Source organism: Eutrema salsugineum, unplaced genomic scaffold (genome assembly GCF_000478725.1).
Source record: "Eutrema salsugineum unplaced genomic scaffold, Eutsalg1_0 scaffold_13, whole genome shotgun sequence".
Classification (NCBI taxonomy): Eukaryota; Viridiplantae; Streptophyta; class Magnoliopsida; order Brassicales; family Brassicaceae; genus Eutrema; species Eutrema salsugineum.
In genome coordinates this window covers 3,833,181-3,855,556 of record NW_006256885.1, presented here as the reverse complement: position 1 = coordinate 3,855,556, position 22,376 = coordinate 3,833,181, and the positions used below count along the sequence as shown (strand labels likewise).

Here is a 22,376-nt window from a genome sequence, read left to right as displayed (position 1 = left end):
GCATAATAAATATTTAGCATAAAAAATTTCAGGTATTCGTGGGTTGAGAGGTTGAAGCTTAGGATAAACCGGTCAACATTAGACCGGTACGCAATCCAATAGAGGTGTTGATCAAAGAATATACCTCTTCTCTCTCTGTAATGCCAATCAGGATAAGGAATCCGTAAGCTCTCTCTCCAAGAACCGGTTTTGAATTCGAAAACCTGCGCCGTGGAGGAATCCATCCGGTCAGTAAACGTTACGACTTTGTAATCATTGGAAACCGGATCATAACCGAAACCGAGGATGTTTGAATATACCGGGATTTGGTAGGACCTTGAAATGCTTCGACGATGGATTCCAAATCATTAAAGTGTGATGCTTTAAAGTCACACATAACGTCCCATCACAATGAAGCACACACGTGGATTCGTCGATCATCGACTGGTCTAAAGGGAAATCAAGCTTAGGAGGTGTTGTAATACCTGGATTCTTGCCTTCCACGTCAAGCAAGTAGAAACCCTTGTCGTAAAACGACACGAACTTGGCCGGAGAAATGTCTCGGTACCTTTTAGCGAAGCCACGGTGGTTGATAATATCTCTCCATGTCTTACAGACGCATCTGAAGCGAGCCAGATTCTTCATCGACAGCCTCGCGAGTATCTCAACGGATAATTCTTCCGGGAGAGATTTTGACATTTTTTTGTTATCTGTTTTGTTTTTGAATTGTGGTTAAAGATTGTCTTTTGGTGTTATTTGCTTGTGGTGGTTCCTTATAGAAGGAGATGTGTACGGCGCAAAATAGTGTAGGAAAAAACGTTTGTTGGGTTTGCAATGTGATTAAAATATTTAAAAGAGAACATTTTGGACACCTAATCCGCGTGTTCCGTAATCACTAACTTTACATATATAAAGTTAATTTTATTTAATAGCAAAAGCATTTTAGATCAAAGGCTTTGAAAAGAGAAACGCATGCGTATAATCATTGATTAGCCTAAAGGTTAAAGTTACAATTAGTGCCTAACTTTGATTAAGCTGCAGTGAATACGCTGGAGTCGTTAACAAAGCAGCGTGGTTTCTCAAATTGCGACTTTACGAAATTTTCTGTGTGCTTAGGTTAGGTGAGAGAGACTTTGGAGGACTTTTTTTTTTTGGACTAAAATCTCTTTGCAACTTCTTTACGCTCATTTATATGTTTAAAGAAAAGGCTTGTCTTTTTTTTTTTTTTTTTTGGAACAATAAGAAAAGGCCTTTCGGAAAATTAGATGAAGAATAGACTAACGTGAAGAGTCTCAAACGGCGGAATAATCGCGCTATGGGTAAACTATCACTCTCTCTCTCTCTCTGGTTTTTGGGTTTGATTTGGTCCTTTGGATGATGCTTGTGTGTGTGTGTGATCCGAGGAGAATCAAATGAAAACAGAGTTGTTCAAGAACTCGTCAAAGCAGAGTTTATCACTTCAGAATCGCGGGCATTCTTCGACTGCTCATCCCACTCCTCTCGCCGGCAAAGGCAAACAGGTTTGCTGATCGATTTCCGAGATTATCTTCATCATCAGTGTTGAGAACTTTCTGTAGAAGAACCACAAACTCTGATCCTCAATAAGTCTCTAATTTGGGTATTCTACTTACTGTGAACACTGAATTCTTCAAAATGATTGGTAGATTGTACAGGGTCGTGGAGAAGTGTTTACACACTTTATATCATTTCCATTAGCCATATACCCCGAGCTGAAGAAAAAAGTTGATGCTTTTCGGAATTCTATACTGGGTAACAATAATGATAATAAGCAGCGTACTTTAGCTGGTAAAGACAAGAAAATATAAATGAGGTTAATGGTGTTAGTTTTAGTATGAAACCTGTTTCTGTGATATGCTATTTTTGACATTGGACAGAAAAGGGAATCGAAGAATCGATGTTTGTTTCGCCAAATACTTTCCATTTGACTGTGGTTATGTTAAAGTTAGAGAACGAGAAAGATGTGGATGCAGCACTTGCTATCCTTAAGGTAGAATTAAATAGATATATATATATATATATATATATATATTGTGTTTTCTTTTTCCTTTTAAGGATTTGCTTTGATGGTTGAAGGGTTTTTCTTTTTCTTTTCCTTCTTCTGAAAAAGGATAAGAGTTTTTCTGCAAGTGTGATGCATGCTTTGGATAACCGACCTGTCTTCGTAAGACTTAAAGGATTGGTAAGATTATAGCATATATCCTAGTGGCTTGAAACATAAACATTGACTTAATACCAATGGTCTGCTTTTTTTTTGTCTTTCTGTCTTGTTAAGGAGTCTATGAATGGATCTTTAGACAAAACACGTGTTCTCTATGCTCCTGTTGAAGAAGTTGGGGATGAAGGCCGGCTACTAAGAGCTTGTCGTATCCTAATTTCTCAAAGATCTTAGTTTTACTCTTGTGCATTGGTTTAAAAATGGACTTGGAATTTTCAAGTGTAGAGCATTACATGTTTTGCTATAAGCAAGTTGTTTTTCAGGTTGCAAGAGCTTTCGAAATCTTTAACTACCTAAAATCAGATGTTATCATCGATGCTTTTGTGAATGCTAAATTTGCTGCGGAAAATGCAAAGTCACGCTTGAAGGTAAATGCTTTTTATAACTCTCTTATTGTTTTACACTTTTGCCTTTTAAGTATTGTCATTGGACTAGAAATAAGATGTCTCAGCTTCTCTTTAATGCTTGTTCCTTTTTTTGCAGCTACATGCCACGATGATGAATGCAAGCTACAGAAGAGATAAAAGCAAAGGGATGACTTTTGATGCACGAGAGATACACAAAGAGTTTGGGGAAATAAATTGGGGAGAATATCTAATCAGAGAAGCTCAGCTGTCAAAACGATCTTGGTATGACTCGAGCGGCTACTACCATTGTTGTGGTTCACTACCTTTTCCACTTGAGTGACATTCAAAAGGATCAATATTTACTCCACAAGTTTTTTTTGTGGTATTGATTTCAATATGTAATGTGTGTGTGTAATCACAAGTAAGTGGTAACTGGTGTGGCTTTTGACATTATAGTGTGGTAATTTACGCATTATGTAATATGGTTTGCTAAGTAAACAAAAAAACGTTGAGATCTTACCGATTGATCTTTTCTTTTTTAGTAATTTTTCTATCATCATGTTTACAACAAGGAAAGAGTAAAGGAGAGAAGCAGCTTGAATAAATTGAGCAAGGCGTCGTTTTAAGACATAACAATACTTTTAGGGTCATAACAGTTAATATTAAAAGTATGTGGTAAAAACTATAATTTCATGGAAGTAATGGGGAAGTGGTAATAAGTAAAAAAACGTAGGCGGAGGAAAGATATCGTACTACGGCTGATCACCGGCGGAGGAGAGGCGGCGGGGAAGACAGATGTTGATTACTTGCAGGTCTCTCTTTAGGTTCGTGTGCTCTTCTATCCTCTTCTCTTCATTGGGTATCCAAGAAAAAAACACGAGAGCAATAAAAATTATTTCTTTCTTCCAATCTCTATCATCAGATTTCAGTTTACGCAAAACCCCAAATTTGAAGTTTTCTTCCTTCCGAGGTCTGGATTAGTGGTTTTTTATTCTGTCTTAGCTCTATATATAGTTCATGTCGTTTATTTTGGGCAGGATTGATCGTGTACTTTGGTTTACGAGTAGATGTGTCAAATCGAGACCGGTAAGGCCAATTTTGATGTTAAGACATAATTTGTCTTCTCCTCGTAATTTTTTTTTTTGGCGGGAGTGTGATCTCTGTAAGTGATTTGAGATTGTTTGCATAGCGTTGGATTGATGTTTTGTGGCTACACCACCTGACACTGCAGGAATCTTTCAGTACCATGAGCTATAGTGGAAACGCTGGTATGGATGGAAGCAAGAAGCAAAAGATTGTAAATTTAGTGTGGAGACCCATCTCCTCTCAATCCTCTTCAGTTGCTGCAGGTCTTATAGCATCTTCGCTTGATCAGTTTGCTCGTATGAGCCATATTGGTTATAGCTTTCTATCTTTACATGGCTTCTCGTGATGTAACAGAAGTTGGAAATGAAGTGCAAAAATCGGCTCAGTGTAGCAATTCAAGTGATGTTGGAGGAGTGAGTGAGACTGCCTCGGTTGTTTCAACTGGAAAGCATTCGGCTTCTCTTGAGGTCCTTTTCCCTCGGTTACTTGATGTTTCTTGTAGCCTTTTGTTTTAACTAATTTGTCTGCTTTTTGTGGGATTGTTTTGCAGGTTGGGGCTTCTCTGATTAAGTTCATCAGAGGGAAAGAGTAAGAGCTCTAGTTTGTTAATCTTATACTTTGGCACCGCATGTATGTACGTGTTAATGGGGTTGTAATCTTTGCAAAAAAGAGGAACTACACAGATGAAAATTGAAGAGGAAATGGGAGTGAAGATCATTTTTCCATCATCAAGGAACGAAGATCACACCAGTTACGTTTTGGAACCAACTGTAATGTATAATCTGATGTCTTTGCCCTTAGTACTTACTGGCTGCCTTGATTGTTATTCTCTTCTTTCTCCTTTGCAGTCGTTGAAGGTGGTTCAGTGGACTTTGTGACTAAAGCTTCAGAAAGAATAGCAACCATTATCGATGAGGTTCCCCTTTAATCTCTACTATGGTGCTCGTCTTTTTTCCTTTTCCATTTCTTTCTGATTGTGCGCATTTAATTAAATTCCCATTCTAGGCCGTAAGGAGTCCGAGTCTAGACTACTCACACTTTGTATCACTTCCACTGGCCATACACCCTGAGTTAGTGGACAAGCTAGTGAATTTCCAGAACTCTATACTCGGAAACCATAGCATAGCTGGTGATGAACAAGATGACCAAGCCAATAAAACAACCTCAAGTGTGGCGGTTGATCTAAAAGCTAATAGCGAAACAAACCAGGTCAATGTTGATATCAAGAGCATACCAATTGTCAGTTACCAGCGTAAGCCTAAAGAAACAAAGTCATCTACTTTATCTGGTAATAAAAGGAACTAAATTGATGTATCTGAAGATAGAATAATATTTGTTCCCCATGGTCAGTACATTTTATACATTGGCAGACCTGGGAATTGAAAAGTCCATATTTATCAAGCCCAATACTTTTCACTTGACTGTGCTTATGCTAAAGTTATGGAACAAAGATCGAGTCGAAGCAGCCCGTGATGTTCTGAAGGTAATTTCTTTTTGAAGAGGTAGTATATTCATTCATTTTAGTGATGCTTCATAAATTTGGATGTTTTGTTTTCTGAAAAAAAAAAACAGAGTATATCTCCTAGTGTGATGGATGCTTTGGATAACCGGCCACTATTCATTAGACTTAAAGGATTGGTAAGATGATACATCATTGGCTATAATTTACGATTCATTTACCTTCTACTTGTATATTACGGATCTGTCATATTGCTATCTTCTAAAGGATTGTATGAGAGGATCATTAGCCAAGGCTCGTGTGCTCTATGCTCCTGTTGAAGAAATTGGCGATGAAGGCCGGCTTTTACGTGCTTGTCGTATCCTACTGTGTAGTGAGCATGTTAGTTTTTTAGCAGTGGCATGGGTTAGACTTTAGACCGTCATTAGCACAAGTTTTTTCGATTTTCTTAACCACAAGTTCAGAAGTTATTACTGATGCATTTGTGAAAGCTGGGCTTGTTCTTGAGAAAGATGCAAAGCAAAGCTTGAAGGTAAAAGCTCTCTGAGTTTTAAAACTATGGTTAAAGATGGAGAGATTTTTGCAGCCACTTCATTTTTTTGGCTAAAAGCTAAAAACCAGTGGGCTTGAAAGTGGTGAATAGTGCTTCTGTTTCATAATTTGTTCTGTTTTTTTTTGTAGCTACATGCGACCGTGATGAATGCAAGGCACAGGAAAAGGTGATTGATCCCCAACTCTGAATTTATGTTCAGATAAATAAGACAATGTTACAAAACTCTGATTATCTGAAAAAACGTGTGGTCTTAGAAAGGACAAAAGAAATAAGATGGAGACGTTTGATGCAAGAGAGATACACAAGCAGTTTGGCAATGAAGACTGGGGAGAGTATCTGATCCGAGAAGCTCATCTCTCACAGCGTTTTGTGTTCGACCAGAGCGGCTATTACCGCTGCTGTGCTTCAATACCATTTCCAGGGGAACAGTGAGCCTGAAGAGAAACATCAAACCGGTCACAGTCTCAAACCTCAAGCTTCTTCACAGGTTTTTGGTCCCAAACATCTTTCTACTGTTTCTTCTTTATGATTTAATAAATCAGTGTGTGTTGTATGGCATTGTATAAGCACTTAAAACTTTGAGAGGAGAACCAAATTGTAAAGTTGTACGGGTCTTCTTGTTTTAACCAAATAGTTGTCCTCGGTTTGGTTTGTCTTGGTCTTGGTTCAATAAACCGAGCCAGGAACGGTCTTCTGCTTTTTTGACACAATCAAAAGGATATTAAATAAAGAATAAATACATGCATGATACATTGAAAATGATTTGACTATTAGGTTAAAAGCATCTTTTATTAGAGGCTATTTTGATTAGTAATGAACTAATAATCAAGTCAACAGATCTAAAACTGGAAAGATTCTTGGGCATGGAGGCAAGACAACGAAAATCAAGCTTATTAAACTCGTAAGACTCGAATAATTCCACCGGCCTACAACGAATAGCAAAAACTATTGTTGTTTAGAAAGTATAGTATAGTTATGGATAAGTTAAAAATAGTTTATCATTCAACTAATCATGCTTAATCTATAGATATAATTAGGAGAATAATGATCCCATCTAAACGGCCCTTGGCGTATTTGGTAAGGTGGCAGCAATGAACCTTGCAGATTTAAAGGTATATCGAGTTTCTTGAAATAGTAAGAACCATAAGTTTAAGGAAAGTGTATAGATGTAAATATGTAATAGATCAACACATGTCATTCCAATCTCAAGATAACATATGATTAGTTTTGAGAAAACTAAAAAACTTTCTTTCTAGTTATAAGAATGTCTAAAAGTGGATGCAGAATTGTTGGATGATAAATGAAATAGCACATTTTTGAAAAGTCGCAACAAATATACATCTTTAACGTATAGTTTAATAGATCTAACAACTTTTTGTATTTTATCACCAAAATGTTTTCATTCATTTTATCTTTCGATTATTTTGTTGACAAATTTTGATAAACAAATTTGGATTTCAATAAGAGTACGAATGTACAAGATGGAGAATCAATGAATATGATCGAGAATGTTCATAGAAGAGGTAAATAGTGGAGGGACGCAATATAACATTGTGAAATGGAATATAATCATAAATGAGTCACATCTTCAAAATATGATCAAATCACTGGGGGAAAAAGGAAGATCATGTCACATGCAAGCACCTCATATTTTTGGCCGGTCTATCATCACCCATACACATTCATTACAGCTCACACTTGTCCCTCCTTACTTGTTGTTCGTATCCATTTGTTTTCTTCTCTCTTTTCTCTCTCTCTCTAGTCTAATCTCATCTTTATGTTTTATCCTTTTTGAAAATTTGAAGCTCCTCTGTCCTTTGGGTCCACCACCATCACCCTAATTTCAATCAGTTTAAACCGGCCATTACTTTTAACCGGCCATTTTTCCTAATAGGAAAATCCGATCCAAATTCTTGACTAATTTATGAGACAGAGAGCCGCTCTATTGAAAATATTGTCGAATATGCCACAAAACAAGTTTTATTTCATATCACAAACTTTAAATTTAGTAGTGCCGTCAAAACGTGTATGAAGAGTTACTAAAACTGATTCAAAAATTAATCGAAACCCCCTGGTAAATTATAAAAGCTCTTCTCTAATTTTAAAAAATTTGTAGTATTCTTGGAGTTCTTGGGTTTTGGTGGTATTTTGAAAATCAAAACATAATATGTGGATTTTTGAGAATTTTCCCATGTATTTTTTTATTTTTTTTTGGTGTGGAAAACATGTAGTTTTTACTATTGAACCAATAATCATTAGAGTATCATACTTTGATTGATTTACCTTCATTTTAATTTCAGTATTCTTTAATTTAGTCGTACTAGAGTTCCTTTATAGTTTAGATAGTGAGAAGAACTTCGTAAAGAACCACGATTAGGTCATGAATGCACTATATATCGTATAAATACATGCATATAATGTATATAGTATAATGTATTACTATATATATATTGTTATTCTAGAGTTTTCCACGTAAATGTCATTATTTTAGTCTTTTTAGGCAACTTCCTAAACAAATCACGAATAGCTATAGAGTAAAATGGAAATAGTACTCCTGAAATCATTTATTAATTTGTGTCCAACCCTGTCAAAAAAAAAAAACTTTTTGTTCAACCCACCACCGGAAACTAAAACACTCCTAAAATATTGGTTTCTAATACACATGATGCATGAATATATGACGAGACTCCTCTATAAAAAGGTAATGGCATGCAAAAGTTCTTATCATCTTCTTCATTAACCAAAAAAAAACAAAAACCCTTCAAAACTTTCTTCATCCTACATCTAAAAACAATGGCAGGAGTTGCCTTTGGTTCCTTTGATGATTCCTTCAGCTTGGCTTCTCTAAGAGCTTACCTCGCTGAGTTCATCTCCACTTTGCTCTTTGTTTTCGCTGGTGTTGGCTCCGCCATAGCCTATGGTTCGTATTTTTCTAAAATAATATTAACTTTCGTAACTCGTAACAAATGAGTCCAATATTAATACTTAACGAATGTGTCACATTTTATGTATATAGCTAAGTTGACGTCTGACGCCGCTCTTGATACGCCTGGACTTGTTGCCATTGCGGTGTGCCATGGATTTGCCCTCTTCGTGGCGGTTGCAATCGGAGCCAACATCTCCGGTGGCCATGTGAACCCAGCCGTCACTTTTGGTCTTGCTCTCGGTGGTCAAATCACACTCATCACCGGAGTTTTCTACTGGATTGCTCAGCTTCTCGGCTCCACTGCCGCTTGCTTCCTCCTTAAATTCGTCACCGGTGGCTTGGTATGTCCACATTACAACTCCTTACTCGTAAAAACAAGTTGTACATTTCATTATTTCCACTAGTAACACCTATAAAAAGCCCAAAAATATTTCACTTAAAAAAAAGAACCATAAGTTAAATCTCTACTAATGATTTCTGTTTTTGGGTCAAAATAAACCTTTCCAAACAAAAAGTTATGTTATAATGCTTTGTAGGTCTACACAAATCTAGAGTCTTGGAAGACAATCTTAATCGATTTATACTAGGTTACAGAATGTGATAGTAGTTTATACAAGGCCAACCCAAAAAAAAAAGTTGTCTCCATTTAATAATTTTTGATACATCTCTGTCTGTTTGTTAGCCGATGTTAACTATATATTAGACACATGATATATTCAAAGGTGGAAGTTATAGAATATTGTAAATTTTGTTTAATCCTAATGAAAATTATTAGAGGTTTTTGTTGAGATTTCTTTTCCACTGATGATATACTATTCCTTGAGGGTACCTGTTTAATGATTAGAAAACTAATGAAACAAACGCTAAAACAATGGGAAAACGCAGGCGGTTCCAACACACAGCGTTGCGGCTGGAGTAGGAGCGATAGAAGGAGTAGTGATGGAGATCATCATCACCTTCGCTTTGGTCTACACCGTCTACGCCACCGCCGCTGATCCCAAGAATGGTTCTCTCGGAACCATCGCTCCTCTCGCCATCGGCCTCATCGTCGGTGCCAACATCCTCGCCGCCGGTCCTTTCTCCGGTGGATCCATGAACCCTGCACGTTCCTTTGGACCAGCTGTTGCTGCCGGAGACTTCTCTGGTCACTGGGTCTACTGGGTCGGACCACTCATCGGTGGTGGACTCGCTGGACTTATCTACGGCAATGTCTTCATGACTTCTTCTGAACATCAACCTCTTGCTTCTGATTTCTAAGCAAAGCAAAATGTGATGATCGATGATTCTTGATTCATGTTTCTTGGTTTCTTTAATTTGTCCCTCGACCTGTTGCTTCGTTTGGAGTTTGGTTCTGTTTCGTTGTAATTGTTATCCAATTTGCATGAATATCATTGAAGGAAAGGCTGTTTAATTTGATTATAAGCTAGTCATGTTATTTAAGAATTTAGTTTTGTTTAAATAGGTAGCTGTGGGGTTAATTATCGACATATATTAAAAAAAAAATCGATCGTTACAGTTTTATATATAGTGAGTCTAGTGACAACAGTAACAAAATAATGGATCCTTTCACGTAGAAGTTTCAGAATCATCATCATTAGGTAAATTCTTAGGGATATTCCATTCATGAGCTTTCCACTCTGGTAATTGTTGGATCACGACCTATTAAATAGGTTATTACTAGAAATTAGTCACATGTATAGAAAAAGTGTACATTACATAATAGAGATTAGAGAGAGAAAAGTTATGCATCAGTATTACCAATCCGGTAGAATCTGGATTTCCGACTTTGGTTTGACAAGCTAGTCTCCAATTTTTTGGTTTCTGTGAAAACATTACTTATTTAATACAAATAACCAAATGAGACAAGATATTTAAAAACTACTATCTCGTTTAAAATAAGAATAAACCCTTTTGAGTTTCTCCTTCTCAATGTCAGTCCGTGGATTTAGAAGCTCCTTTCCATTTACAATCTACAAAGAATGTCCATCGATATTCTATTATCAAGACTTGCCTGATCATCATCATCTGAGTATGAATTTGAGCTTATTGATTAATATATTGACAAATTTAATACTACTCTAAGACATACTTACCTCGACCATGCAAGTAGCGCAAGTTCCTACTCCTGCGCAATTTGACAAGGGTTTACTCTGCGAAATTATGACACGTAATTTTTTTAGTAAGTATATTTGACTAAGTAAGAAATATACAAATTACAGGGAGAGAAAGTCATACGTAAGGACCATAGAGTTCGATGTTAGAATCCAACATTATGTCCCTAAGTTTTTGTCCACCGCACGCTCTTCTCCAATGGACGTCCGGTGTCCCGTCCGGTAACAACACCGACTAAATAAAATTATCCACAGTTAATTTAACTTTCTATTAAAAATCACTTTAACTTTTTTCAATAGAACAACAAATGAAACTAAATCTACAGTTTTCTCTAATCATCATCATCTACTTGCCTTGTTAATGATAAATCTAACAAGAGTGGAAATAATTCGAAAAGAGATAAGATAATTAAGCAAAAATAAAAAAAGAGTTAAGAACATTACTTACATGGACGAACGCAAAATCGACAGCTGGTGGTTCGTCGACAGGTTCATCTGCGACTGAAGGCTGGCTCGCTGGTGCAGTGCTTATGGCTCGGATGGTTTTGGCTCTGCTCAATCTGGTGGCATTGTGTCTTGAGCGTAAGAAGGAAGGCTTTAGGTTACAAAGTTTGGTTTTGTGGCTAAAGCTATGATTTGGAGATAGAGAAGCGACTAAGCTTGAACCATTCAACTGTACACTTGCCATAGTCTTGGTCTAATAATTTTTTTAAAAATAAATTAAAATCGAACAAAAAAGGGTCAGGCCTTTTAGTTGGGATAATGTTTTATATCAATCCATGAGCTTTCTATGGATGTGTGTGGTGCCTTTTCTATCTCTTATCCAATGTGTATATGCTCCCGGTTTAGTCAACCGGTTAGCCAAATTAGTTATCAGAACCGATTGATCTGATATGAGGGGAAATTAAACTAAACTTTGTCCAATCCTGATTGACGTCTAAATTTTGGGTTACAAACATCTCTGTTTTGTTACGTTTAGTTTTGGTTACAAAGATCTTGGTTTGGTTGTTAAGTTTTGGTTTATTAAACAACTACCTATGTTTAAGGTTCTTTCGAATAAAACCAGATGCTTTGGTGATAGAGAAATGGTAAATGGTAAAAGAGATATCTCTGAACGACTTATGTGACATGACATTACCCAAATAAACCATCGCTAATCCAAGATGTGAAAATTGAAAAAGCATTTAAAGAGAGTTAATTCTGCAGTACTAGGACCAAGTAATGAGGGATCTCTCTCTCTCTCTATGGATGGTTTTATGGGCCGAAAATGTGATATAAAGCTCACGGGCTTAACTAACATTATCATTGTTTTATTCATGAGCAAAAAAAAAAAACAATTCGGTCGAGAGAGGACTTCTGATTTGTGACTCGACCGAGAAATAAACGGGGGAAGAAGGGGAAGGAGAAAGGGAGGAGCTTGTTAGTACGAAAATGTTAACTTCAATGCCTCATATACCCCAAAACCTAGGCCTTGTCGGATTCTCTCCTCTCAAGTCTTCTTCTTTCGCTCTCTTTCTCAGACCCTTTTCTCTCTACCCAATCTTCGCTTCTTCTCCTTCCTCTTCTCGCCCGAGTCGCCGCCCTCGTACCGCCGGTTACCGTCGCAGTGACCCTTCTCCTCGCTTCCCTCCGAGACGAAAGTGGAGTAGTTTCGAGGAGGAGAAGAGTAGGCAGAGAAAAGGCTTGTCTCCGATGGAGAAAGACAAAGCTAGTTTTGATCCTTCTTCTGATCCTTTTGGGTTTAATAAGAGAAGAGCTGAGGGAATGGATAAGTTCGATAAGCCTAAGAAGAATCTCAAGCGGAACACTCGCACGCTTAATCCCACCAACACCATTGCCTATGTTCAGGTTTCAATATCTAACTCCAGACTTGAATTTCATTAATCTGTTGGGTTTTGCTCAAGTTTGAAAATTTTGAATCTTTTATGCTTCATATGCATTTTAGATCCTTGGGACGGGAATGGATACACAAGATACATCACCTTCTGTACTACTCTTCTTTGACAAACAAAGGTTCATCTTTAATGCTGGAGAGGTTAGTTCTCTAGCTGCAATCTCTCTGAATTTGATGTTATCTTTAGTCATGGCTTTTATCAGTGGCTGTAGTCATATTTGTTAAAATAATTGAATCGCAGGGCTTGCAACGTTTTTGTACAGAGCATAAAATCAAGTTATCAAAGGTATGTCAAATGTCGTCTTTGGACATATTGTATCTCTTTTTCTGTGTGTTATGACTTATGAGGTGGTTTTTGGAATGTAATGATCCGCTAACTCTTTCAGGTGGATCATATATTTTTGTCTCGTGTCTGCTCAGAGACAGCAGGCGGGCTTCCAGGTTTGTTTTCTTGGAATCAGCTTTTGTGTGTTTGCTGTTAGATCATTAGAAAGGTGATAAGTTTTCCTATTTTAAATGCTTTAGGTCTTCTACTGACTCTGGCCGGTATTGGTGAAGAAGGATTATCCGTGAGTGTTCTTCTCACATGATCTCTTTGTATGTTTCCTGTCTGTTTTCCTGAGTTTCATCTGACTATAAATATTTGAATGGAATTGCTGAACTTGTAAAATTTCTTTTTTTACAAAGGTAAACGTTTGGGGTCCTTCGGATCTTAAGTATTTGGTTGATGCTATGAGGTCATTTATCCCTCGTGCCGCGATGGTTCACACACGAAGTTTTGGTCCGTCGTTGACTACATCAGACTCCACGCCACAGATTGGCTCAAGTAAACCCAAAGATGAGCCCTTTGTCCTTGTGGATGACAAAGTAGTGAAAATCTCCGCCATTCTCCTTGAACCAAGCCGCTCAGAGGAATCCGGGAGCAAACCTGGTGAAACCTCAGTTGTATACGTATGTGAATTACCTGAAATCAATGGAAAGTTTGACCCACATAAGGCCATGGCTCTTGGACTGAGAGCTGGTCCAAAATATGGTCAACTTCAGTCTGGACAGTCAGTGCAGTCAGATTTCAAAGATATTACGGTATGTCTTAAAGAGCAATTCTTGAGTGTATCCACATTCCAATATCAGTCTCTCTCGGAGCAGACTAACACTGTTTACGCTTGATCATAGGTCCATCCGAGTGATGTGATGGGACCTTCAGTTCCTGGTCCTGTTGTTTTGCTTGTGGACTGTCCAACAGAGTCGCATGCCGAGGAACTGTTATCTGTTCCGGCTATGAAGAGTTATTATTCATGTCCCGACAGTTCATCAGATGGGGCTAAGTTTGTTAATTGTATTATTCATTTAAGTCCAGCTTCTGTAACAAATAGTCCTACTTACCAAAGCTGGATGAAGAGGTTCCATTCTGCCCAGCACATTCTCGCTGGACACGAAACGTGAGTTCTCCTCAATTATGGTTCTTTCTTATCAAAAGCTGTTGATTTTATTTGTCTAATAGTTCGTGTTTTGGTGTTTGGCCAGGAAGAATATGGAGTTCCCAATCCTGAGAGCCAGTTCTAGAATCACAGCCAGACTTAACTATCTGTGCCCTCAGTTCTTTCCTGCTCCTGGATTTTGGTCTCCTCAACATGTTAATAACTCGATAATTTCCGATTCTTTAAGCAAGGTTGCAAATGCTAGTTCTCATACATTTTTATTAATTAGGATTCTGGTTGTGTTCATTGTTCAATGAATCAAGCTGTGTTCTTTTTTTCGATTGTCAGTGCTTCGGTTCAAGTCTTGGTGAAACCATATCCGCAGAAAATCTTCTCAAGGTATTGAATGTTTCTCATGCATGGGGTTCCTTTCCTGCTGTTTCGGTGCATTGCCTCCTCGAAATGAAACTTGCTTCCTTTAGCTTCTTAAGTCTCTCTTTCTTTGTTATATGATGGGCAGTTCACTTTGCGTCCACATGGTAACCTTGGGCTAGACAGATCTTGTATCCCTAGTCAATTGACATCCTCACGAGTGATAAATGAGCTACTTTCAGAAATTCCTGAGATAAGCGGTAAGACCGAAGAAGTCAAGCGATTATGGAATGGGCTACACAACAAGATGATGATCGAAGAGCCATGGCTGAATGAGAGCACTGTTCCAAGCTGTCTTGAAAACATTAGACGAGACGACATGGAAATAGTTCTTTTGGGCACTGGTTCGTCCCAACCCTCAAAATACAGAAACGTCAGTGCAGTTTATATCGACCTATTCTCTAGAGGTAGTATGCTCTTGGATTGTGGGGAAGGTACCTTAGGCCAGCTTAAACGACGATATGGTTTAGAAGGAGCTGATGAAGCAGTCAGAAACTTGAGATGTATATGGATCTCTCACATCCATGCTGATCACCATACGGGTCTTGCAAGAATCCTTGCTCGTAGACGTGAGCTTTTGAAAGGAGTGCCTCATGAGCCAGCGATTGTGATTGGACCAAGACCGCTTAAGAACTTTCTCGATGCATATCAAAGACTCGAGGATTTAAATATGGAGTTTCTTGATTGCAGGAACACCACAACAACTTCTTGGGCTACTCTAGAAACCACCAGCCCTGAGAAAATCACCGGTACTAAAAACGCAGAAGGTTCTTTGTTTAGTAAAGGAAGTCCAATGCAGAGTGTATATAAAAGACCGAGTAGCCCCTTGACCGACAATTCTTCAGCTTTACCATACTTAAAGAAACTGAAAAAGTTCCTCGGCGAAATGGGTTTGGAGGATTTGATTAGTTTCCCTGTTGTACATTGCCCTCAAGCCTTTGGGGTCGTAGTAAAAGCAGCGGAGAGAAAAAACATCGTCGGAGATCAGATTCCGGGGTGGAAAATGGTTTACTCAGGCGACACAAGGCCTTGTCCTCAGATGGTTGAAGCTTCAAAAGGAGCAACCGTTCTTATACATGAGGTTTGAATTTTTCTATATAAGCAAATTACCAAAAGTTACATCTTTCACATTCTGATAAATTTCATCTCTTTTTTCTTCACAGGCGACGTTTGAGGATGCGTTGGTAGAAGAGGCTGTGGCTAAGAATCATAGCACGACTAAAGAAGCAATCGACGTGGGATCTTCGGCGGGAGTGTACCGGATTGTTCTGACACATTTTAGCCAGAGATACCCGAAGATTCCGGTGATTGACGAGTCGCATATGCACAATACCTGCATTGCTTTCGATATGATGAGTATAAACATGGCGGATTTACATGTGCTTCCTAAGATTGTTCCTTACTTCAAAACTCTGTTTAGAAACGTGGTGGTTGAAGAAGAAGAGGAAGAAGAAGAAGAAGACGAAGAAGAGAGTGATGCTGATGGTTTGATGAGACACAAAGTCTCAAGCTTTTTCAGGAATTAGTTACTTTCGAATGTTCTGTTTTAGTTAGTTTTGTGCTCTGTTTTCATTTTTTTGACTGATTATCTTTTGAATATATCAAATTTAATTGATTTTTCCTGTCGCGGAAATGAAGAGAAGAAATTAGAAATTCATGTGCAAAATGTGAATTGTGAAAGAAAAAGAGGAAAGAAAAGAAAAAATAGAAAATTGGGAATTTAAGAACTTGTGAATCGCCTCCATTCCTCTTTGTTGACTGCTTCCTTCCTTCCTTCCTTGTCACCTACATACCGGTGAGTCTCTCCTCGATTTCGCATAGCCTCTCTCCGATCTCTGCTAATTACTCTGAGATTATTTAATCGATTCCGATTGGCTGATGATTTTCTTGTCTCAGGGAGCTAATTGTTTACCTCTGCGTTTATTGGAGGAAATTGGGCTCCCGATCGCGATCTTTAGTTGAGTGAATTTGAGCTGAATTTGAGCTTACCAGATCGGTCTTTAACTGATCTGATAGTGGGGGGAGTGGTCTTCGATTGATTGTTCCCTTTAAAGGTCCCTTTTTGTTCCGATTTTTGACGAGCGAGGACGAAGGATTGTCTCGTTGTTGCTGTGTTTTGCGAAATTAGGTTTTTTGTTTGGAAATTCGTCATGGATACGAGCAGAAGAGCCGTGGAATCGTATTGGAGGTCGCGGATGATCGACGCGGTCACGTCTGACGAGGACAAGGTAGCGCCTGTGTACAAATTGGAAGAGATCTGTGACCTCCTTCGTTCTTCTCATGTCAGCATCGTCAAGGAGTTTTCGGAATTCATTCTCAAACGTCTTGATAACAAAAGCCCCATCGTAAAGCAGAAGGTACCTTCTTCAATTGCGTCCCTTTTTTTTCTGATTTGTTTTGATTGGGTTCGCACCGATTATGCCGATGGTTGACTGATTAAAATGTTGTTCCTTTGTGAGATCATCTGTCTCCTTAAAGATATTGATTGAATCATGTTGCATGCGGGGATTGATTTAGTTTGCTGGTTGATATCTGTTTGTGAGAATGGATCAAAGAGAGAGAACAAATCTTGTAGGAACTTGTTATGCTGATTCTGGTTGTATTTTAATGTATACAGGCTCTTAGGCTGATAAAGTATTCTGTGGGAAAGTCTGGCTCAGAGTTTAGAAGAGAAATGCAAAGGAACTCTGTTGCTGTTCGCAACTTATTCCATTACAAGGGGCATCCAGATCCTCTAAAAGGTGATGCGCTTAATAAGGCTGTACGGGATACTGCTCATGAAACGATTTCTGCTATATTCTCGGAAGAGAACGGTACTAAGCCAGCTGCTCCTGAAAGCATCAACAGGCGCATAGAAGGATTTGGGAATACTAACTTTCAGGTGCCCTCTGATGATAAAAAATCGTTCCTGAGTGAGGTGGTTGGTATTGGAAGTGCATCTATTAAGCAAGGAATCAGTAGTTTTGCCCAAGGTCATATGCCAAAGAAGAATGAGAATGGAAGCAGCAGCTACAGAGGTCCAAATCTCCACAGATCGTTGACTATGGAAAACGAGAACTTCAGTAGATATGATCCGGTTAAGCTGGGGAGTGATGGTAAATATGGGGTTTCTCAGAACACGGGTGGTGGATCTTGGGGCCAAGCTTCCGGAGAGGCAAGTGATAGTTCTGCTTCAGTTCGTCTCGAGAGCAAAACTCGTGAGGAAAAGCTGCTGGAAACCGTTGTTACATCTGGCGGTGTACGCCTGCAGCCAACTCGGGATGCACTTCATGTATTCATTGTTGAGGCTGCGAAAATGGATACTGTTGCCTTAAGCATTGCTCTAGACGGGAAGCTCCAGTCTCCAATGTGGCAGGTATGTTTACGATAATTTCCGTGTCACCTCCTTGTGAAACTGTTTGATTCGAATGTTACTTTTTTTATTGATTATATTACTTGTATATTCCTTCCCTGGCTTGTTTCTTCTCCTGCATTTGAGAATCTTCCCACTTTTGTATTTTTAAAGACACTGTGGTTTCATTTGGCAGGTTCGGATGAAAGCTTTATGTGTCCTTGAGGCCATATTGAGGAAGAAGGAAGATGATAGTTTTTCAATTGTACATACTTATTTTAGTGAAAACACGGATGTCATACAGCGATGCGCAGAGTCTCCTCAATCTTCCCTTCGTGAAAAGGCTAACAAGGTAGGATTCTGCTTGCTGTAATATTATGAAGCTCTAGTTTTCGGCACTATGATCATTTGATGGTTTAACTGAAGATAGTGGCTTTGTGTAGGTTCTGAGTCTTATAAACGGTGGACAATCAAGTGGGTTGATGAGCAGCTCAGAGAATACTGTGAAGCGAGAGACTGTTGTTGATTTACCTGACTTGATCGACACCGGTGATTCAGAATATACAACAGAAGATACTTTGAACATGCCAAATGCTATTAATACTAGCAGTACAGAGGCGACAGCAGCTCCACTGATGGATGCTGATTGGTTTGGGGATAGCGCTGACACTGGATTGAGTAGCAGCGAGAAGAATAATGATGATGACCCTTTTGCAGACGTATCATTTCATCCTAATGAAGAAAAAGAAAGTTCAGATGACCTGTTCATTGGAATGAATGTCGGGGAAAAGCCCGGTGCAGGTGGTAATCACGTGCCTGAGCTATTTGATATGTTTGGGTCAACTGCAAAACTTGAAGCAGAGCCAAAGGATTCGAAAAACATAAATGACTTGATGGCAAGCTTCTCCATTGACGAAAACAGCTCAAATCAGAAAAGCTCATCTTCAAGCACCCTTCCAGATAATTTATTTGCAATGCCGAGCACCACCACCCACCAAGCACCGGAAAATCCCGTTGGAGGCATTCTTGGTTCACAAAGTTCTGGGTTTATTCCAAATCCAATGGTTCCTGGGGGTGGCATGTCCTTCAATTTTCCTCCGGGGATGTTGATGAACCCAGCTTTTGCATCTCAACCTATGAATTACGCTGCCATGGCAAGCTTGTTAGCTCAGCAGCAATACCTTGGTAATATATCCAACTTCCAGCAGTTTGGCAACGTGAACGCTCAGGGTACCGGAAATGTTCTTCCTGTGGGTACTAGCGGAGGAAATCAGTCAGCACTCCCTGATATATTCCAGCCAAGTTTTGCTAATCAGGCTCCAACCTCAACAATGAATGGTGCGAAAAAAGAAGATACCAGAGCCTTTGATTTCATCTCTGTAAGTTTTGGAATCTTGCTCCTGCTATTATACATTTTGGTGTATTTGTCTTTGTGCAAACATCAGTCTCGCCCATAATAGCTAGCTCGTAATCTTCTTTACAACCACCTACTTAGGCTTAAAACATAGTCAAGCCAGGTCTAATTTTTTGGCACGGATACAAATCTTTGTCTGATTTACATATACTGATACAGCAACAACATATATGTTCTCGTTGTGCAGGATCATCTTGCATCAGCCCGCGACACAAAGAGAGTATCTTGATGCTTGCTAATATCCGGTGTTAATTAAACTTATTTCATGAGATATGGATACAAAGGGGAGAAAGCTAAAACGTTTATCTATAAGAGCTGTAAAAGACTAGACTTCAGGATAAGATGAAGATGTTGAGCTTTTACTTCATCCGGAAAAAGAAAAAGAGAGTCTGATTGATCTGAGTCATATATGGTAAGCTTTTGGCTTCTCTTTTCGCTTCCTTTGTTTTGTCTTCGTTTTCTCTTGTTTGGAGTCATTGTTCTTTGGAATAAACATGTAGTTTTAGAATTACTTTTGTTTCACCTGTTTGATTATAAAAGTGTTTCTTTTGTTCATTTGCTATATATATCTGAAGAGACTGTGTCTGTGTATCGAAAATAGACAAGAAAGGAAATAAAACCAAGGAAAAAAGAGACCTTTCCATTGGCATTCTCCGTTTCTCTTGGAACATACTGTTATAAAGCATTATGAGCATAGTTTTAAGTCATATCCAGTTTTTTTTTTCTTTGTTCAGTCGAAAATTTTGTGGGTGGAAAAAGCAATTTTTCTTCTAGTAGCCTCCTTCCTCCTAATATCTAAGTTAAGATTTTTGGTGATGTCCGGTTTAATCATTCTCCAACTTGTAGATATTCTCACACGTTTAGGCCTTCCTTTTGGGAAAGTAGGCACTGTCCATAATTTCAGTTTTGCCTGTTATGCTCATTTGTTCATTTAATTTGGCTTACATGTTTATTGAAAGTTTAGAATACATCAATTGGTCCCAGTGTTGTATTTGTAAGTTCTTTTTATTTTTACCTGAAGTTTGATAGGAGTGCATCTTTTATGATGATCTTTATTCTACCAACGGTAAAGATAGAAAAAGATTTTTTAAATGGTTGAAAGTTACTTTTTGTATTTTTTTATGGTAGTGGAAATGATGAATTGACGTCCTCAAAATTTAAATCTAATATATATTTAGATGTTTTGATTTGTGTATATACAAAAATGAGTAATAAAAATACCTCAACGGGAAGATTGATAGTGACACACGTGAGTAACTTTAGATTCTCGTCTCTCTCAAATAGGAAACGAAGCATTTAAGATGATGATTACAAAGTTAGAAACGTTCTCTTCTGTGAATTTTTTTCTTTTGCGTCTCTAACTTTTTAGATTCTGTGAATCTTTTGTGTTTTCTTTTCTTTGTTGGCAAAATCCCCTTTAAATTTAAACTCGTTATATTCCTAAATAGTTTTGATAAAATAAAACGAATCAAATTAATGTTAACTATTAATAGTTGCGGATTTTTTACTGCCTTTTTTTTTTAATGGATAACTTTGTGGTAATTGAAAGATGGGTAGGCTAAGTGTCACTGAAAATGGAGCGTCTAATTTCATTAGTCAAATATTGTATCTTATTTTCTTTGATAGTTTGACACTTTTCCACCAAAATAAACCTTACAAATAAGACTAGATAAGAAATATGTAGTCTACTTGTTGACAAAAAACAAAAGAAACGGAATAGTCTTAAAAAAATAAGAACAGTCTGAAATAGTCTCTAATCAAATCAAAATTACCATATATACTCGCATTTGTATCTGCATGATTAACAAAACACAAGTAATACATTTATACTTGGTTTTCCTTTCAAACAAAAAGAAAACTAATTATGTTTGATTGTACTAAGTTTGAATATAACATGAAAAAAAAAAATCTTTGGTGATATCATTAGTTTATTTATTTCGCTTTATATGTACCGTTATAATAATTGTTAATTATTCTCAGATCCAAAATACCAGAAAACGTGTTAAGAATTTTTATGTACAATATCAACCCAAAAAAAAAACCTCGGAATTGAACATCATGTGTGCAGTCTATAAATACATCTCTCACATCCACACACACAAAGTAAACTAGTCTCTCTCTAAAACTGAGTACAAAAGATGACGTCACCAAACAGTCCATCACCAACATCATCGTCATCGGACCAATCTGATGTAACTACAACAACAAGCACCCACTTGTCTGAAACTTCACCCAGAAAAAACACAAGAAAGAGAAGAAGAGTCTCATCTTCATCTTCTTCCTCTTCTTGTTCTAAGCATCCTGTTTACAGAGGTGTACGGATGAGAAGTTGGGGCAAATGGGTCTCTGAGATCCGACAGCCTCGTAAAAAGACTCGGATTTGGCTCGGCACTTTCGCCACCGCAGACATGGCGGCTCGTGCTCACGACGTCGCTGCTCTCACCATCAAAGGCTCCTCCGCCGTCATCAACTTCCCGGAGCTGGCCTCTGTTCTCCCTCGTCCGGCGTCATCTTCACCGCAGGATATCCAAGCAGCCGCCGCAGAAGCCGCAGCTATGGTTGTCGACGGGAAAATGTCAGAGCCGGAGGTGGAGGAGGCAGCACCGTCATCGGAATCATCTTACTTGGCGGCGGAGTCAGAGGAGGAGAGGTTGGAGAAGATTGTGGAGTTGCCTAACATTGAGGATAGCTACGATGAGAGCGTGACGTCACGCGCTGATCTGTCTTATTCTGAGCCGTTCGATTGTTGGATGTATCCTCCTCCTCCTCCGGCCATGGATTTTTATGAAGAGATCTTGGAGTTTGATTTCTTGGAGTTATGGAGTTTTCCTCACACGGAACTGATTAATCACTAATTAAGTTTAATTTATTAATTGCTGTCATGGATAGCATTTGTGTTGCTTCTATCTGTACGGGGTAGTTTTTTTATACGTAGTTTTTTATACGTAGTGTAGACGTACATGTGTACGTAGTGGTAGACTGGTAGTATGTTGTCAGCTGTAACATACGGTACCAAGGCTAGTATACAATTATTGTAACATAATTTATATATAGATATATACATAAGCATACAAGTATTGTAACTTGGAAATGGAAACTATCGTTACGCAATGTTCTTCTGTTTGTGAATTGACAAACAAAAATGTTCTTTTATTCTTCTGAGCTCTATAACGTATAATTTCTAAAAGAG

The 22,376-nt window shown here is 38.3% G+C and overlaps 8 protein-coding genes across 14 annotated transcripts; 6 read left to right on the top strand and 2 right to left on the bottom strand.

Moving 5' to 3' along the window:
• Window positions 1-267: 267 nt before the first annotated feature.
• On the bottom strand, window positions 268-678 carry LOC18024386 (putative F-box protein At3g16210). The gene has a single exon (XM_024159475.1). It carries the CDS (start codon window positions 676-678, stop codon window positions 268-270), a length of 411 nt encoding a protein of 136 aa, XP_024015243.1.
• Window positions 679-1,215: 537 nt separating this feature from the next.
• On the top strand, window positions 1,216-3,097 carry LOC18024385. 3 transcript variants are annotated; one of them, XM_006406797.2, is made up of 8 exons: window positions 1,216-1,298; window positions 1,402-1,499; window positions 1,644-1,785; window positions 1,875-1,987; window positions 2,108-2,179; window positions 2,273-2,363; window positions 2,519-2,583; window positions 2,699-3,097. In XM_006406797.2, exons 1-8 carry the CDS (start codon window positions 1,295-1,297, stop codon window positions 2,900-2,902), a joined length of 789 nt encoding a protein of 262 aa, XP_006406860.1. In that variant the 5' UTR covers window positions 1,216-1,294; the 3' UTR covers window positions 2,903-3,097. The 3 variants fall into 3 exon arrangements, with proteins under 3 accessions (XP_006406860.1, XP_024015325.1, XP_006406859.1); XM_024159557.1 differs by having other exon boundaries at window positions 1,223-1,499; window positions 1,644-1,749; XM_006406796.2 differs by having other exon boundaries at window positions 1,223-1,499.
• A 179-nt stretch (window positions 3,098-3,276) lies between these two features.
• LOC18024384 lies at window positions 3,277-6,291 on the top strand. Of its 5 annotated transcripts, none has more exons than XM_006406795.2 (14): window positions 3,277-3,386; window positions 3,600-3,648; window positions 3,794-3,911; window positions 4,003-4,115; window positions 4,199-4,236; window positions 4,319-4,398; window positions 4,497-4,564; window positions 4,654-4,936; window positions 5,019-5,131; window positions 5,221-5,286; window positions 5,375-5,465; window positions 5,572-5,639; window positions 5,789-5,826; window positions 5,915-6,291. In XM_006406795.2, the coding sequence occupies exons 1-14, from the start codon at window positions 3,358-3,360 to the stop codon at window positions 6,090-6,092; spliced, it is 1,332 nt and encodes a 443-aa protein (XP_006406858.1). In that variant the 5' UTR covers window positions 3,277-3,357; the 3' UTR covers window positions 6,093-6,291. The 5 variants fall into 5 exon arrangements, with proteins under 5 accessions (XP_006406858.1, XP_024015729.1, XP_024015732.1 ...); XM_024159961.1 differs by having other exon boundaries at window positions 3,308-3,386; window positions 3,600-3,624; window positions 3,818-3,911; XM_024159964.1 differs by lacking the exon at window positions 3,277-3,386 and adding an exon at window positions 3,421-3,532.
• Window positions 6,292-8,286: 1,995 nt separating this feature from the next.
• Window positions 8,287-10,008, top strand: LOC18024383 (aquaporin TIP2-1). The gene is made up of 3 exons (XM_006406794.2): window positions 8,287-8,580; window positions 8,677-8,927; window positions 9,472-10,008. Exons 1-3 carry the CDS (start codon window positions 8,370-8,372, stop codon window positions 9,841-9,843), a joined length of 834 nt encoding a protein of 277 aa, XP_006406857.1. The 5' UTR covers window positions 8,287-8,369; the 3' UTR covers window positions 9,844-10,008.
• Window positions 10,009-10,055: 47 nt separating this feature from the next.
• Window positions 10,056-11,499, bottom strand: LOC18024382 (photosynthetic NDH subunit of subcomplex B 3, chloroplastic). Its single transcript, XM_006406793.2, has 6 exons — window positions 11,146-11,499; window positions 10,822-10,932; window positions 10,680-10,736; window positions 10,494-10,556; window positions 10,345-10,407; window positions 10,056-10,245 (listed from the first exon to the last, which is right to left on the bottom strand). The coding sequence occupies exons 1-6, from the start codon at window positions 11,383-11,385 to the stop codon at window positions 10,153-10,155; spliced, it is 627 nt and encodes a 208-aa protein (XP_006406856.1). The 5' UTR covers window positions 11,386-11,499; the 3' UTR covers window positions 10,056-10,152.
• A 524-nt stretch (window positions 11,500-12,023) lies between these two features.
• On the top strand, window positions 12,024-16,078 carry LOC18024381 (tRNAse Z TRZ4, mitochondrial). Its single transcript, XM_006406791.2, has 11 exons — window positions 12,024-12,545; window positions 12,643-12,732; window positions 12,833-12,877; window positions 12,978-13,032; window positions 13,117-13,160; window positions 13,279-13,674; window positions 13,765-14,030; window positions 14,116-14,260; window positions 14,358-14,408; window positions 14,530-15,522; window positions 15,605-16,078. The coding sequence occupies exons 1-11, from the start codon at window positions 12,129-12,131 to the stop codon at window positions 15,965-15,967; spliced, it is 2,865 nt and encodes a 954-aa protein (XP_006406854.1). The 5' UTR covers window positions 12,024-12,128; the 3' UTR covers window positions 15,968-16,078.
• Window positions 16,079-16,141: 63 nt separating this feature from the next.
• LOC18024380 (VHS domain-containing protein At3g16270) lies at window positions 16,142-19,842 on the top strand. Its single transcript, XM_006406790.2, has 6 exons — window positions 16,142-16,236; window positions 16,338-16,798; window positions 17,059-17,796; window positions 17,969-18,124; window positions 18,216-19,151; window positions 19,374-19,842. The coding sequence occupies exons 2-6, from the start codon at window positions 16,592-16,594 to the stop codon at window positions 19,413-19,415; spliced, it is 2,079 nt and encodes a 692-aa protein (XP_006406853.1). The 5' UTR covers window positions 16,142-16,236; window positions 16,338-16,591; the 3' UTR covers window positions 19,416-19,842.
• Window positions 19,843-21,297: 1,455 nt separating this feature from the next.
• LOC18024379 (ethylene-responsive transcription factor ERF036) lies at window positions 21,298-22,251 on the top strand. The gene has a single exon (XM_006406789.2). The coding sequence runs from the start codon at window positions 21,325-21,327 to the stop codon at window positions 22,039-22,041; it is 717 nt and encodes a 238-aa protein (XP_006406852.1). The 5' UTR covers window positions 21,298-21,324; the 3' UTR covers window positions 22,042-22,251.
• Window positions 22,252-22,376: the final 125 nt, after the last annotated feature.